The following is a 13,600-nucleotide window of genomic DNA, read 5'->3' on the forward strand; positions in this document are numbered from 1 at the left end:
GGCTATTAAACAACTGCACCTAACCAATTACAGTAAAAAAAGACACATCGGATAATTGAATACATGAAAAAGAAAGGAAAAAAAAAGGTGTTTAAACTCGTGGTGGTGTTAACAAAAGCTTATACATAATGAATTTCATTTAAAAATGGAATATAAAATATAAAATTAATTGTTAACTGAAATAATTAATTATTTTATTAATTTTAATCAAAAATCATCAAATCTGTTTCTTCAAACCATTATCTATCATAATATAAATACAACTTAGTCCACACAAATGTTTTAAAAATATAAAACAACAACTTCTCATTCACAATTTTTTTTTAAATATATAACAACAAAACAATAACGAAGTCTTGTGTTACTAATTTGAGTCAATTACAAAACTAAATTTTGACATAATATTCTATCTAATATTATGTTTCTATCTAATTCATTAATTTCGAGTTTTTTTTAATAGTTTCTCTTAATGTTTTTTAGATCTTCCTTTGCATCTAATTGTTTGACTCATCATTTTCATGAGATCTACTCGCCTTACATTAAAATTTACAAATATTCTTTCTACACCCTCAAATCACCTATGATTATTTTCCACCATCTTTTCTATTATAGATGCTACCCTAATACTCTTAATATTGTATGTCATTTCTAATCTTATTTGGTCTAGTCTTACAACATATATCATCATCTTTGCTACACTTACTTTATTCTTGTGTTGATTCTTAACCATTGAACATTCAGCCACGTACAATCACATGTTTTATTGTCCAATACAATTGTTCTCTCAGCTTGAGCGTTAATTTTATGTTACATAAAATTCCCGATGTCCTCCTCCATTTTAACCACTCAACATGAATATGATGATTTACATCTTGTTCTATTTTTCATCATGTTGTATTACGAAGCCAACGTATTTAAAGTGTGTGACTTGTGGAATGGCATGGTCTTCAGCTTTCATCTCTATATTAGAAACACTTCTCATTTTGTTGAACTTACATTTCTTATACTCTGTCTTACTCATGCTTATACAAAAACTATGCGTTTCTAAGACTCGTCTCCAAGATTTCAACCTTTCATTTAAATCCTCATTCGGATCTTCAAGTAAGACCATATCATATGTAAAAAACATACATCTTAGTACTAGCTCTTGGATGTGTTTCGCGAGTATATCCAAAATTAAAATAAAGAGGTTAGGGTTGAATCTTGGTGCAATCATATTCTAATGGATAAATTTTATGTCTTTCCACACAATGTCTTCACAATTGATATATTTTGATACATATCTTAGATAACTCGAATATCGACAATCCTAACCTCTTTAATTTCTAAGGCTTTTCACAAAATCTCTCTGGACACTCTATCATACATCTTAAAGTAAATGAAAATTAAGTGTAAATCTTGTTACTTCATCCGATCTTGCTCCATCACACGTCAGAGTAGATAGATTGATTCCATGGTCGACTTCCTAAGTATAAAATCAAATTGATTCTCAATAACTTGAGTATCTTTTCTTAGTCTCTGGTCAATCACTTTTTTTCATAATTTCATGATATAACTCCTAAATTTGTTTCCTCTATAACTCCCCTCTTATATATATATATATATATATATATATATATATATAGAGGAGGGATCAAATTACACCCGAAGAGTTACACCACGAGTTACACTCGTTCAATAACTACATCTCGAAATAATATTTTTTAAATTCAACCGTTGGATTGAAACATAATATCATATAGATCATACCTATAAAGTTTGAGCTTAATCTATAATGATTTACTATATCATCAAGATATCCAAAGATTAACGTCAAAATGAGCTTTCATATAACGTTAATTTTGATGTTATTCAATGACATAGTAAATCATTATAGATTAAGCTCAAACTTTATAGGAATGATCTATATGATATTATGTTTCAATCCAACGGTTGAATTTAAAAAATATTATTTCGAGATGTAGTTATTGAACGAGTGTAACTCGTGGTGTAACTCTTCGGGTGTAATTTGATCCCTCCTCATATATATATATATATATTTATATATATATATATATATATATATATATATATATATATATATATATATATATATATATATATATATATATATATATATATATATATAATAAGTTGCACATATCTTTTCCTAAAGAAAGTATTAGCTATAGTAAGATAAAAAAAACTGTCAAAAACTCCAAAATGAATTTTACTTCTTAGAGACTATTTTTTATATCTTTTAAAAAAGAATATTTTACTTCCTCAATATCTTATACACACTCTCAAAATCTCTTATTATGCTTTACACTTATCCATTTAGACCCCTTCGTAGAAAAAGAATATTTTTAAATCCATTTGAATAAAAATACATTCTTCTAAAATCTCTCAAAAATTTATTTTCTATATATTATATCTTGTTTTAAAGATTATTCTTTATTATGCATGGTTGAGAAAGAGTTATGCTACTCATTCCATTATCATTTTTCAACTGTAGCTTATAATTGTATTTTAATAGTAAAAAGCACAATATCCATAAAATATGGTTTGATTGGTCAAATGACTTTTAAAATAAAGGTATCACAAACATTGAATTAGTTAAAGAAAAATGTATTCGAAAGGGTATGATGAACTAATATTTAACCCAAAAAAACGCGTACAAGTAATAACTTTTCAACCTTCAACCTGCTTCCCTAATAAAAATATTTATTTAATTATATTTATATATATATATATATATATATATATATATTTAATTATATTTATATATATATATATATATATAAAATATAATTTAATTGATTTTTATAAAAATTAAAAAAAAAAACAATTTTATAAATTTTGCTCCAATAAAAAGAATTTATAAGTGACTATTTTTGTCCATTTGTTTGATGATAATAACAATAGCAACCCCAGAAAATAAAAAAGAGAAATTTTATTGGAGGGTATCATACTCATATCTCACTGTACAGGAAGAGAGAGAAGACGCACAATACACTACACACCTCCGAAATTGAAGGGGGCGAAATTTTGTATGCTTCCTTGGATTTCCTAGATCTCATCTCTTCTCATCTGGGTATGTCATCATTCTCTTTATAGTTTATTCTCTCTCCCCCCCCCCCCCCCCCCCCCCCCCCCCCCCCCCCCCTCTCTCTCTCTCTCTCTAGCTTGTGATTCTTTGTAATTTTTGAATTTTTGGTGACCCTTTTGACATCTTTACTTTGACCTTCACCTCTATGATGCTAATGTCTCAGCTTCAGTCTCAAGTTTGTTTTTTTAAGCTTTCACTTCAATTTTTATGTTGCCCTTTTCTTTTGTGAAGTTCTATGCTTGGTCATGAGAAATTGGGAATTCTTCAGAGTTGGTGTCAAAGATGTAAACTTTTCACCTCTTTGTGCTATTGTGGAGGTTTTACTGGTTTTTCCCCCTTTCTTTCTGTTGTGGGTCTTGAATACCAATTGCTGTTAGTAATAGTATTGCATTTTTTGAATATATAAAATAAATTTTAGGGTGTGACAAATTACCTGATATTTAGACTTATTAACTTATTAATGTGGTGAAAAGTTGTCAACTTTAACTCTGTTTTCTAGTTCACTCATGTTAGCTAGATAATTGATAATTTAATTTTACCTATATTATACATGGTATCGTAGAGACGCATGCGCAGTTTGTTATCTGTTTGCCTTCTATGTCTGGATAAACTTTATTAATGGATAAGAAAAAATGACATTTAAAAAAAAAAAAACAAAAATCAATTTCTAATTTCAACTCCATTTTTTAGGGTTTGGGGGCTGAGGGTTGTCTGTGTTAGAGAAAGAATATTGTCAAGACTAATGGTAATTTAATTATATAGCTGTAATTAGATGATATTTGAAGGGAGCTTTATAGATATTTTGCTACTTGAGTCCAAAATCTTAGATGGTGCTACCTTGTTCATTGTCTTGTGTCTAGATATTGAATTCAGTTCAAACTTTTTGCCGCTCCATCTTACGCATGCGAATATATTTTACTTTCGCCAAATGAAAATATGAGAAGTTTTACCTAGTTCTAAATTGATCGAGTTTAAGTTTCTTAGACATGGCATTAGTGTGTCTATTTCACGAGGCTTGACTTTTTTCTAGAGACTCACCTTATGAAAGAAATGAAGGAAGAAAGAAAGATGCTTTAGATAGAGAAGACTTCTATTCTATTTACCAATATTAAAGTTGGTTTTACCTCCATATACATTTTACTCGACACCGTGGTTTTGCAAGCACGGGTTCACTAGTACTAGTTTGCAAGAAAACTATGAATGCTGGATATTGCTGTTTGCGGAAAGTCATTGGTGTGTTAATCTATTAAATTGCGACCAAATGAACCATTGGTTTTCAGGAAAATTAATGAGAGCTGAGCTGATTCTGATTAAGAATTGAAATCAGATCATGTTGATATCCAAATACGATATGCAATTACGTTAGAGATGCTTGTATTAATTTTCATACTATTAAATTTCTGTTCATTTTTTTATGCGCTGTCAGATAAATGACCAATGTATCATCCAAAGAATGTTCCTAATTCGAGTTTAATTGGAAGCAATTCATTAGTTCATGATCAAAACATAGATTGTGGTAGGAGCGGAATGGATCCTGGTAGTGGAGGAAACAGTCTTGCCAACAACTCAAAACAACGTTTGCGCTGGACACATGAGCTACATGAACGATTTGTTGATGCTGTGGCTCAACTTGGTGGGCCCGATCGTGAGTATATATACCCCTTTTTGGTTAGCTGAAAATGTATCGTGTAGAATTGGTTACATTTGTTGACTCGATATCCTAATTTGGACGAAGAATTTATCAAGCTTTAACTTTCCTTATCGTAAGAGTTTTCTAAATCTCTAAATTTTCTTTTCCCTAGGTGCCACACCCAAAGGTGTTCTCAGAGTTATGGGTGTACAAGGCTTAACCATTTACCATGTTAAGAGCCATTTGCAGGTAATGTGCACTTTAGCGCCTCTTAACTTGATTTCCATTATTCTCATTTTCTTAGTGTTCATTCTACTTTTTTGTTGCATACAGAAATACCGACTAGCAAAATACTTACCTGAATCCTCATCCGATGGTACGTCAATCTGATTTCCATTGTTTTACACTTTCATATGTTCATATATATAATAATACTTGGCCTTACTGATTTGTTGTTCTCAGTCCATTTAATGTATTAAACTTCCTTTTTACTTTGATTTCACCGTTAAATTCGCTGATAACTCTTAACTGTCAATAGAAGGGAAAAAAACCGACAAGAAAGAAACGGGGGATATGCTTTCCAATCTAGATGGTTCATCGTGAGTATAGCTTCCTTTTTTGCTTTTGGGTTATCATAATTATACAAGGAAGCTTATTGATAATAAAAGTTTCTGTTTTTGTTAGGCATTCAATGCCTCAAAACCTGTTAGCGGGAAAAAATCTATAACTTTTTGTATCAAAGGATCTTGATTTGTTTTGATGAGTTCTTGGCGGTATAAATAAATAACTAATGTTAAATGTCTTAAGGGGAATGCAAATTAATGAAGCACTAAAGCTTCAAATGGAGGTGCAGAAGCGTCTACACGAACAATTAGAGGTATACCTCCTTGTCGAACTGATCCGTCAACTATGTATTATGTCAAGGTTGTAACTGTTGTTTTATTCATCGTGAAACAGGTGCAGAGACAGTTACAGTTAAGGATAGAAGCTCAGGGGAAATATTTGAAAAAGATAATCGAAGAGCAACAGCGACTCAGCGGGGTTCTTTCAGAAGCACCGGGCTCTGGTATTGCAGCACCAACTCCAGGAGATATGTGCCAACAAGAACTAGACAATAAGACTGAACCGGCAACCCCCGACCCAGAAAAAGCTGCTAAAGATCATGCACCAGCAAAGAGTCTTTCAGTCGAATCTTTTTCATCTCACCATGAACCGATGACTCCGGATTCCGGTTGCCAAGTCGGTTCTCCTGCTGACAGTCCTAACGGCGAGAGATCAACTAAAAAGCAACGAGTAAGTGTGGAAGGAGAGTATTCAAATCCAGACATGATGCTTCCACATCAGATACTAGAGTCAAGCTTGCCGTCATATCAGCAACCAACCACTGTTTTCCTTAGCCGAGATCACTTTGATTCTGCCTTAGGTATGCCTACTAGAAGTGGCGAGGAGTTGGACAAGCTTGGTGGCCGGAATATGTGATTTGGAGGTGTAATCTGCAGGATATGCAGTATCTTAGTTTGTGTTATATGTATTACTCTTAGTTGATGGAGGAACTTGTTCTTCATAGATTTTCAAATTTTAGTTCAGTTGAATTCTTGACTAAATACACAGCCTTTAATTTGATTATTTTAGAGAATTGATTTGAATTGGGTTAATAGAAAGGTTATCATATGCTATACTTTCAAAATACTCATTTTCAATACTATACTTTCTTGAAAATTAAGGCTATGTTTGGTAAAAAGAATGTAGATAATTGATTAGTTAATTTATAGTGGATTAACTTATATTGGATAGCTGATAGCAAATAAATTAATGGAGGGTTGGAGGCTGCATTAGAAACACAAAACGAGCCAGAAAGACTAATCAATAATTTGCACATAAAATCATGTAGAATATTTTCCTAGAAAAGAATCATGCTACATACAAGTTTTTCCTTTTTGACAGAATCAAGCTACATATACAAGTTGAATTTCATGGATTGCCTTAAAAATGTTCTGTATCATTACATCGATGTTATGAAAACGGTAATGTTAGATGAAGATCTCGCAACAGCAATCAAGAGGATTTATTTCTTCGATGGGAAGATCCCCTCAAAATGCAGAGCCGCAGGCGTCGACTAAAGGACTCCAACTTCTCAAGCCTGTCTGGTTTCGGTTTCTTTCCTACTGTTTCGGCTTTCTTTTTCTTCTTCTTCTTTTGATTCTTTTCATCTTCTTTTTGTTCTTCCAATGTCTCTCTCATACTTCCCAAAGGTGTTGCAAATACCTCTGAATCATTATCACCACCCAAGCTTTCTTTTGTTGAGCCACAATATGAGAAATAATCTTCAAATGGAGAAATTGGCTCATCCTGCAGAATCATCAAAAGTATTTTCAGGACTTACAGATCAATATGTTTAAACCACTAATGAGGTTGATAACAAACAATTAGCACACAAAATCGGCACGCGGATAACAAACAGCTTTTCAGAGATGGTACTTAATAAAATCACCTTTGAATCTACTGGTTCACCACAGCCATGAGTTGTTTCTTCTCTAATCTCACACTCCTGCATTACAAGCAATTCGCGAATTAAACAAAAAAGCTTTTGGAAGAAAATAATACGGACTCATTGAAGAGCTGTCTTATTCTAACCGTGATTGAAGCAATTCCTTAAAAGAACTTCACTTACCGGGGATAGAATCGAATTTAAAATGGTTGTAGAAGCAGATGATGAAGCGGCATCATCAAGACTTGAAGACCGTAAATTAGAGACTATATCATATAATACGTCCTAGAAAGATACCAAGAACAAGTTAGTGTCTATTATTCAACTAAAACTCGCCTGATAAAAGCCGAATTACCTCATCTACAGCAGAACCGACTCTTGAATCCCTCATACTGTAGTATGTCTCAAATCTACGAGCTTTAGGAATGTGAGGAGGGCGGAGGACATTATAGAAAAAAATACAAACTGAATCGTAGAAGATCTGTGGTCGAGTAGAGTTGTGATCACCCTCAAATCTTATGGTATTTTTATCTCCCTACAAAATTAGAGGCCAAAGACATTTTGTTTATCTGAAGAGAGTGCATAACTGCAAATTGCTTGATAAACAATAGGTCAAATATTTGAAATATTACCGCATAGGATTCGGAAATGAGATCAGAATGGTGAGGATGAACGAAATCGTCGTCGTTAGCATGTCCAAATAAAACAGGAATGAATGTCTTCGGTGCTGCCTGTAAGCTTTTAGTTAATTACTTCAAAAAAGTCATGGAAAGGAAATAACTCTACTCAACAATTTGTATAGCCAGAAAATAAATGTTACCACAACGAGTATGGTACTTTCTAATCATAATTTTATCCATACCTGCAAACAGTTAAGGTCCATGATATCAAACTTTGCTTTCTTCTCAATAACCCGCCGCATGTATTGTACAACCATTTTAAGCTAACAATGAACCAAACACAACAAATTATCCGAGTTTTTAACCAAACTAAAGAATCACTTCTGCATATAGATTCAGATAGACGTGGGGAGGGAGAGAGGGGGAGGGAGAGATTATTACAGTGAACTTTGGAAGTCGAATTTTATAGACATCAACAAGCTCCATCATCAAGCCGTATAAGTTTGAAAAGGCGCTATCCAACACCATTCCAGCAATAGAAGGGTCTTCAGCTCCATAAAGAAGGCTATATCATACCAAAGCAAAATGAGAAGTCACTTACACGTGAGAATCTCGCATACGAATGGCTCAGCATTTAAATCTTAGGTTTTGAAACCTCTTTGGAGCCATATAAACTTTTACATTCTATCTATACAAGTGTATATGTATGCTCCTGTATGTCAGTTTCTTTTCTCTCTTTTCTTCTCTTTTGTGTACGATTTAGAATATATAAATATATAGAATATAAATTTTTACTAAAATCAAACAAGTTGTTAGAAGATGTATACCAAGTGACAGCACCCATCGATCGTCCCCAAAGACCTATACGAGATACTTGTTTGTTCTCTCTTAAATACGACACTACCATCTTGAGGTCTTCTTTCTGTGATATAAAAAGAGAAAAACAAAAAGAGTTTACTAGTTTCTTAAACATGAAACAAAAAAAAAAACCCGAAAAGTTAAATCGTCCGTTCATGAAAGATGTAATATGTGAAACTGAAGAGGAAACTTACTTCATGCCAACCAAGGCTAACATGGTCACCATCAGATAAGCCTGATCCCGAGAAGTCAAGCGTAAAAACAGTAATATTTGATGGAAGAAGAATCACCGCAGCTTCATTGGCATCTGCTCTACATCCACTGCATAATTGAACGTATATACAAACATGAAACATCAATAAGAGAAGAATAGAGACTCTTAAGAGAAGCAATAGCAGTGTGCACAAAAAACAGAATACCTATTTCCATGGCAATATACAACACAAGGAAGAGAAATATCTTCCGGGACAGAAAAAGGGAGGTAATGACTACACTGCAAAGTAAATCCTCTGGCATTCTTGAGCTGCAAGGTTTTAATGAAACTAATAAGTTGTAACCGTTAAGTAACTTTAAAAAACGATCAATCGGAATTGTAGCATCAAACAAAACATGTCCATACTTGCCTCCAAATCCTTCCTTTGGTATTTTTTTCCTGCAAGGATGAATTCCTTTTCCCATAGGTACTGATCTGGATTATACTGAGCCCTGTATATGTGACATAGTACATACACCGAAACTGTAACTCGATTGAAATTCAAACACAATAAACTGTAATGTAAATGAAAGAATAAACCATCAATTTAGTCTCTAACCTGGGAGGCCGAATAATGAAATTGATGAATTGATCGATCATCTTGCCTGCACATGTACTCTCTCAGAGTAGCTCCGCTTGATTGGAATACAAGTAGAGCGGAGTCTCTGAGAAGGTCACTCAATTATCTTCCATTTCCCAACGAATTACACACTAATCTCAAATCCAAATCCTCCCAGGATAGGAAGAACCTTACATCAATTAAGTGCAACCATATCCATTACCAACACAAGTTCTACTAATGTCCTATTCCTGTACGAAACGACCAACACCATAAGAAGATCAATTTTTGAATCAATTGGCGCAATGTGTGAAACAATGATCAAAGAATCTAAATAGTCCAAAGTAATCATATGAAAAAGTGAGAAAGAGAGAGAAGAAAAAGGAAAAACCACAACAAAGTAAAAGCATTCATAGATCAAATTGTCCCCAAAATTTTGCAAAAGCTAATTCCAAAAGAAAAAACCATATAAACCCCAAAACAAAAAAAGAACAAAAAATTCAAACTTGGGTTAGAGGGTACCTGAATCCAATGAAACAGTTCCAAATGAGAAAATAAGAAAAAACAAAAACAAAAATATTATAGGAAACTATAAAAGCTTACAAAACAAGAATGTGGTGTAAACAATACATGATCTAAAATTCAAAACAACACATTTTATATACCATGAATAACACAATGCACATTCAGAAACAAGAGAAAAGCATTTATATATTATAACAATGATAAATAAAAATACAAGAGAAAGAAATGAAAGGTAAGCAAATATACCGAAATGAAGAAGAAACCCAGAAATGATTTTCTGAAGAATAATTATTTTTGTTTCCTTTTGAAATTTTACAGAGGAAAGAGGAATAATCGGAGAGGAAAGAAGGAGAGACACAACACAAGACAACACCTCAAGCAGGCAGGTGGTGTTTGTTTTCCTTACAAAATGTTGTTTTTATAGTTTTCTATTTTTCTGTTGTTGTTTTTTGGTTCATAAGAAATTTTTATAACAGCATAGCACGTCCATTTTTTTTGGGTGTTGATTTTAGACTTCTAATTAATATTCATGTTAAAAAAAAAAAATCTCAATCCATTCTATAATACTCTTAGATATCTGGCGAAATTTCATTTTTGTCCCTTATTTTCGGAGGTATATCTCCGGAAGCATTTTTTAAAAAAGTTTACGTTGAATTCTTCCGTCGATGCATCTACAGAACCATTTAAACAACATAAAAAAAATTCCGGAGATGCAAGTGGCTCTTTCGTATCAAAAGAAACTCAGATGAAAGTATATCTAGGTACAAAGCCATATTAGTAGGCAAAGGATACACTTAAACAACAGGATTGAATTTCAATGAAACATTTTCTCTTCTATTTAAACCTTAAACCATCAAAGTTATCCTTACCATTACTCTCGCCTCGGATTGGTCTTTGCTTCAACTAGATGTTTATAATGCTTTTCTACAAGGTTAACTAAGTGAAGAGGTTTATATGCAACAACCACGTAGTTTCATTCATGCTGATTTTTCAGTCACTTTTGCAAATTAAAGAAAGCAATATATGGTGTCAAACAAGCATCTCTTGCATGGCATGTAACACTTCAGATTGCAGGATTATTGATTGACCCCACAAACTATCACGAGTCTTTTGATAAGTGCCAAAATATCGTTATTTTGAATATATATTTGAGGCACTTATCGATTCTATTCTTATGATTTTTGTAATAAAATCCTCACTTTTGTGTAAATATTCACATAATTGAGTTTTTATTCATTTTATGTACTGTTTGATAGTTTTTCCTTTGTTTTATAGATATTTATGCATATCGGAGCCTCGAGGAATAAAGTGTCGAAGGCACGACTTTGATTTCGCAATTTTGGAGCAATAAAATGAAAATAATGCAGAAGCTCACTTAGCCACCTTCAAGCGCGCTTCCATAGGCTCAAAATAAGGATGAGAAAAATCATCAATTTGGTTGTCATTTAGTCATTATTAGATAGAGCATTGAATAAGCTTTCCAACGCTTCGAACCGGGCGCAATTCGGAGTTACGGTTCTCACGTTATGGCGAAAACAAAATTTGATTTTTTCTGCTACTCACTTAGCTCGCTAAGCGAGATTGCCTGAGACAGCAGCTCGTTAAAGGGGCAAAAATCACATTTTTTAGGTTATGTTTTGGGGTATTTGTTCCCAACTCCTCAAACTATCATTTTTAGGTTAGATTAGGTTAGAAAACAACTATGGAGCTTGCATTTGGATGATTGGAGGTGGATTGCTCATCAATCAGAGCTGACAAACCGAAATATTTTTTGTTCATTTCTCTTCATCTTTGTGTTTTATCTTATAGTTGGGTTTTGTGTATGTATTTACTTTGAACTCATGTATATTTGTCGCCCATGGCGTTATATAAAACTTGCTTTATAAATCTGTGTTGATTGTTGTCTTAGATTTTTACTCTGTGCTCGGGATTTGGGTTGCTTTAGAGATAAACTTCTTGAATCCTTATCTAGGATGATTATCTGTTAGTTTCTGAACTCTAGAGATAGATTTAGAGCTGATAATCACTTGCGAGAATACAGATGTTCTCGCAGCTTTGCGTTAGAGATAACCTTGGTTGTGAGTTGATCTCGTAGGTGCTCTAGAGATGGACACTGATGTGAGAGATATGTGATGACATAGACGAGTATCATAGGTTGGGTATAACTGGTCGATAAGTTTAAGTTTGTGATAAGTAGATTGTATGCAAAGCTCGATAAATCTTATCTTTCCGAAGAATGAATTCTTTTGTGTTGATATTTACTTTTCCATTTTTATACTTTTTCTCATTCAAACCCGAGTTCAAAATCATAGAAAATTTTGAATGACATTCTCACCATCTATGTGGACACGATAATTCCGAGATAAATATTTCCAAAACTTTTGTTGCTTGCCGTTATGCCTACTTCAACAAAATGGCGCCGTTGCCGGGGATGGTTTAGGATTGCATCACAATAGTTTCTGTGGTTTTGTGTTTTGTACATATCGTATATATTGTATAAACTTACTTGTATAATTTTAATTGTACATGTTTATTTGTATATGTTCAACATATAATTTACCCGTCTATAATTACATATAAGTATACTTTTGTTTGGTGAATGTTCGTGAAACATGTTGATCTCAAATTAGCTCTTTAATTACAAATATTCACTTTTCAACTTGCGTATCCAACATTCACCAATTTTTCCCTTTTGTATGATAATATTTGTATGTGTTCCATACTTGTGCATATGTGTTTGTTTATGTACATAATAGTATATTTGTGTTTTCTTTCATGTTCGTATAATTGTTGTATATATTTGTACTTATAACGTTTGTTGAGTGGTTGGTTAGGATACTTTCTTTAGATTTGTGCGGTGAGACGTCACCATGGCATGACGAGAGGAAGATACTTTCTAAACACCAAAACAATAAAGACGTCGAGCTAACGACGTAAAACAAGCGCTTGTTGGGAGGCACCCCAACGGTTGTAAGTTTGTTTAATTTTCTGCATATGAGGTATTTAGGTAAAGTGGAAGCAAGCTGGAAGAGCTGTTGCTGTTATGGTTTTTCTGGTTTTTTCTGTCATCGCTTAGCGAGATCTAGCTCACTTAGCGAGCATAGAAAAATTCAGTTTTCTTGCTTTGTGCCAGTGAGATTCGTATTCCACTTGGTTCAGTCCTTTTTCCCACTCTCACCAAGGTTAATTTGTTATAGATACTAGTTTTATTTTTCTAATTCTTTTGTTGGTTGTTTGGAATCAAATTTTGTTCGTTAATCGAAGATTTTTGAGGTGATTTTCCGAAGCTTAAGTGTTTCAACTTGCAAATGTATGGTAGGGTATTATTTTTGAAGTTGTATTATTCAAGGTACTCATTTATCGCTTTCTATAGCATAGCATGTTTAAGAAACTTTTCATTTGTACAATTACCATACCATTTATTCTTTTGCATTACTTGCTTGTTGATTGAATCACTTTAGTTCCCAAACCATAAATGTGAGGAAGTTTTCCATTGTTCATATATGCTGGAGGCCACAATCTTTGTTTTAACTAGATTTTATTATGCTTAATCTTTTGTCTATGTTGATTTTGTGAAAT

The 13,600-nt window shown here is 33.0% G+C and overlaps 2 protein-coding genes across 3 annotated transcripts; one reads left to right on the forward strand and one right to left on the reverse strand.

Moving 5' to 3' along the window:
• The first annotated feature begins 2,912 nt into the window (after window positions 1-2,912).
• On the forward strand, window positions 2,913-6,354 carry LOC131634846 (myb family transcription factor PHL7-like). Of its 2 annotated transcripts, none has more exons than XM_058905469.1 (7): window positions 2,913-3,073; window positions 4,515-4,733; window positions 4,891-4,967; window positions 5,052-5,094; window positions 5,257-5,317; window positions 5,526-5,595; window positions 5,676-6,354. In XM_058905469.1, exons 2-7 carry the CDS (start codon window positions 4,526-4,528, stop codon window positions 6,195-6,197), a joined length of 981 nt encoding a protein of 326 aa, XP_058761452.1. In that variant the 5' UTR covers window positions 2,913-3,073; window positions 4,515-4,525; the 3' UTR covers window positions 6,198-6,354. The 2 variants fall into 2 exon arrangements, with proteins under 2 accessions (XP_058761452.1, XP_058761453.1); XM_058905470.1 differs by lacking the exon at window positions 2,913-3,073 and adding an exon at window positions 3,162-3,372.
• Window positions 6,355-6,578: 224 nt separating this feature from the next.
• LOC131634845 (uncharacterized) lies at window positions 6,579-10,417 on the reverse strand. The gene is made up of 13 exons (XM_058905468.1): window positions 10,268-10,417; window positions 9,497-9,747; window positions 9,308-9,389; window positions 9,104-9,207; window positions 8,879-9,005; window positions 8,654-8,748; window positions 8,268-8,391; window positions 8,069-8,149; window positions 7,839-7,937; window positions 7,562-7,741; window positions 7,390-7,491; window positions 7,210-7,266; window positions 6,579-7,067 (listed from the first exon to the last, which is right to left on the reverse strand). The coding sequence occupies exons 2-13, from the start codon at window positions 9,535-9,537 to the stop codon at window positions 6,774-6,776; spliced, it is 1,386 nt and encodes a 461-aa protein (XP_058761451.1). The 5' UTR covers window positions 9,538-9,747; window positions 10,268-10,417; the 3' UTR covers window positions 6,579-6,773.
• Window positions 10,418-13,600: the final 3,183 nt, after the last annotated feature.

This window comes from Vicia villosa, unplaced genomic scaffold (genome assembly GCF_029867415.1).
Source record: "Vicia villosa cultivar HV-30 ecotype Madison, WI unplaced genomic scaffold, Vvil1.0 ctg.001367F_1_1, whole genome shotgun sequence".
Classification (NCBI taxonomy): Eukaryota; Viridiplantae; Streptophyta; class Magnoliopsida; order Fabales; family Fabaceae; genus Vicia; species Vicia villosa.

Coding starts and splice junctions, on each gene's coding strand:
- LOC131634846 (XM_058905469.1), top strand. CDS start 4,526: ATGTATCATCCAAAGAATGTTCCTAATTCGAGTTTAATTGGAAGCAAT. Junction 4,734..4,890: donor TCAACTTGGTGGGCCCGATC/GTGAGTATATAT, acceptor TCTTTTCCCTAG/GTGCCACACCCAAAGGTGTT. Junction 5,596..5,675: donor GTCTACACGAACAATTAGAG/GTATACCTCCTT, acceptor ATCGTGAAACAG/GTGCAGAGACAGTTACAGTT.
- LOC131634845 (XM_058905468.1), bottom strand. CDS start 9,537: ATGATCGATCAATTCATCAATTTCATTATTCGGCCTCCCAG. Junction 8,392..8,653: donor TCGATGGGTGCTGTCACTTG/GTATACATCTTC, acceptor GGTATGATATAG/CCTTCTTTATGGAGCTGAAG. Junction 7,742..7,838: donor TCATTTCCGAATCCTATGCG/GTAATATTTCAA, acceptor CTAATTTTGTAG/GGAGATAAAAATACCATAAG.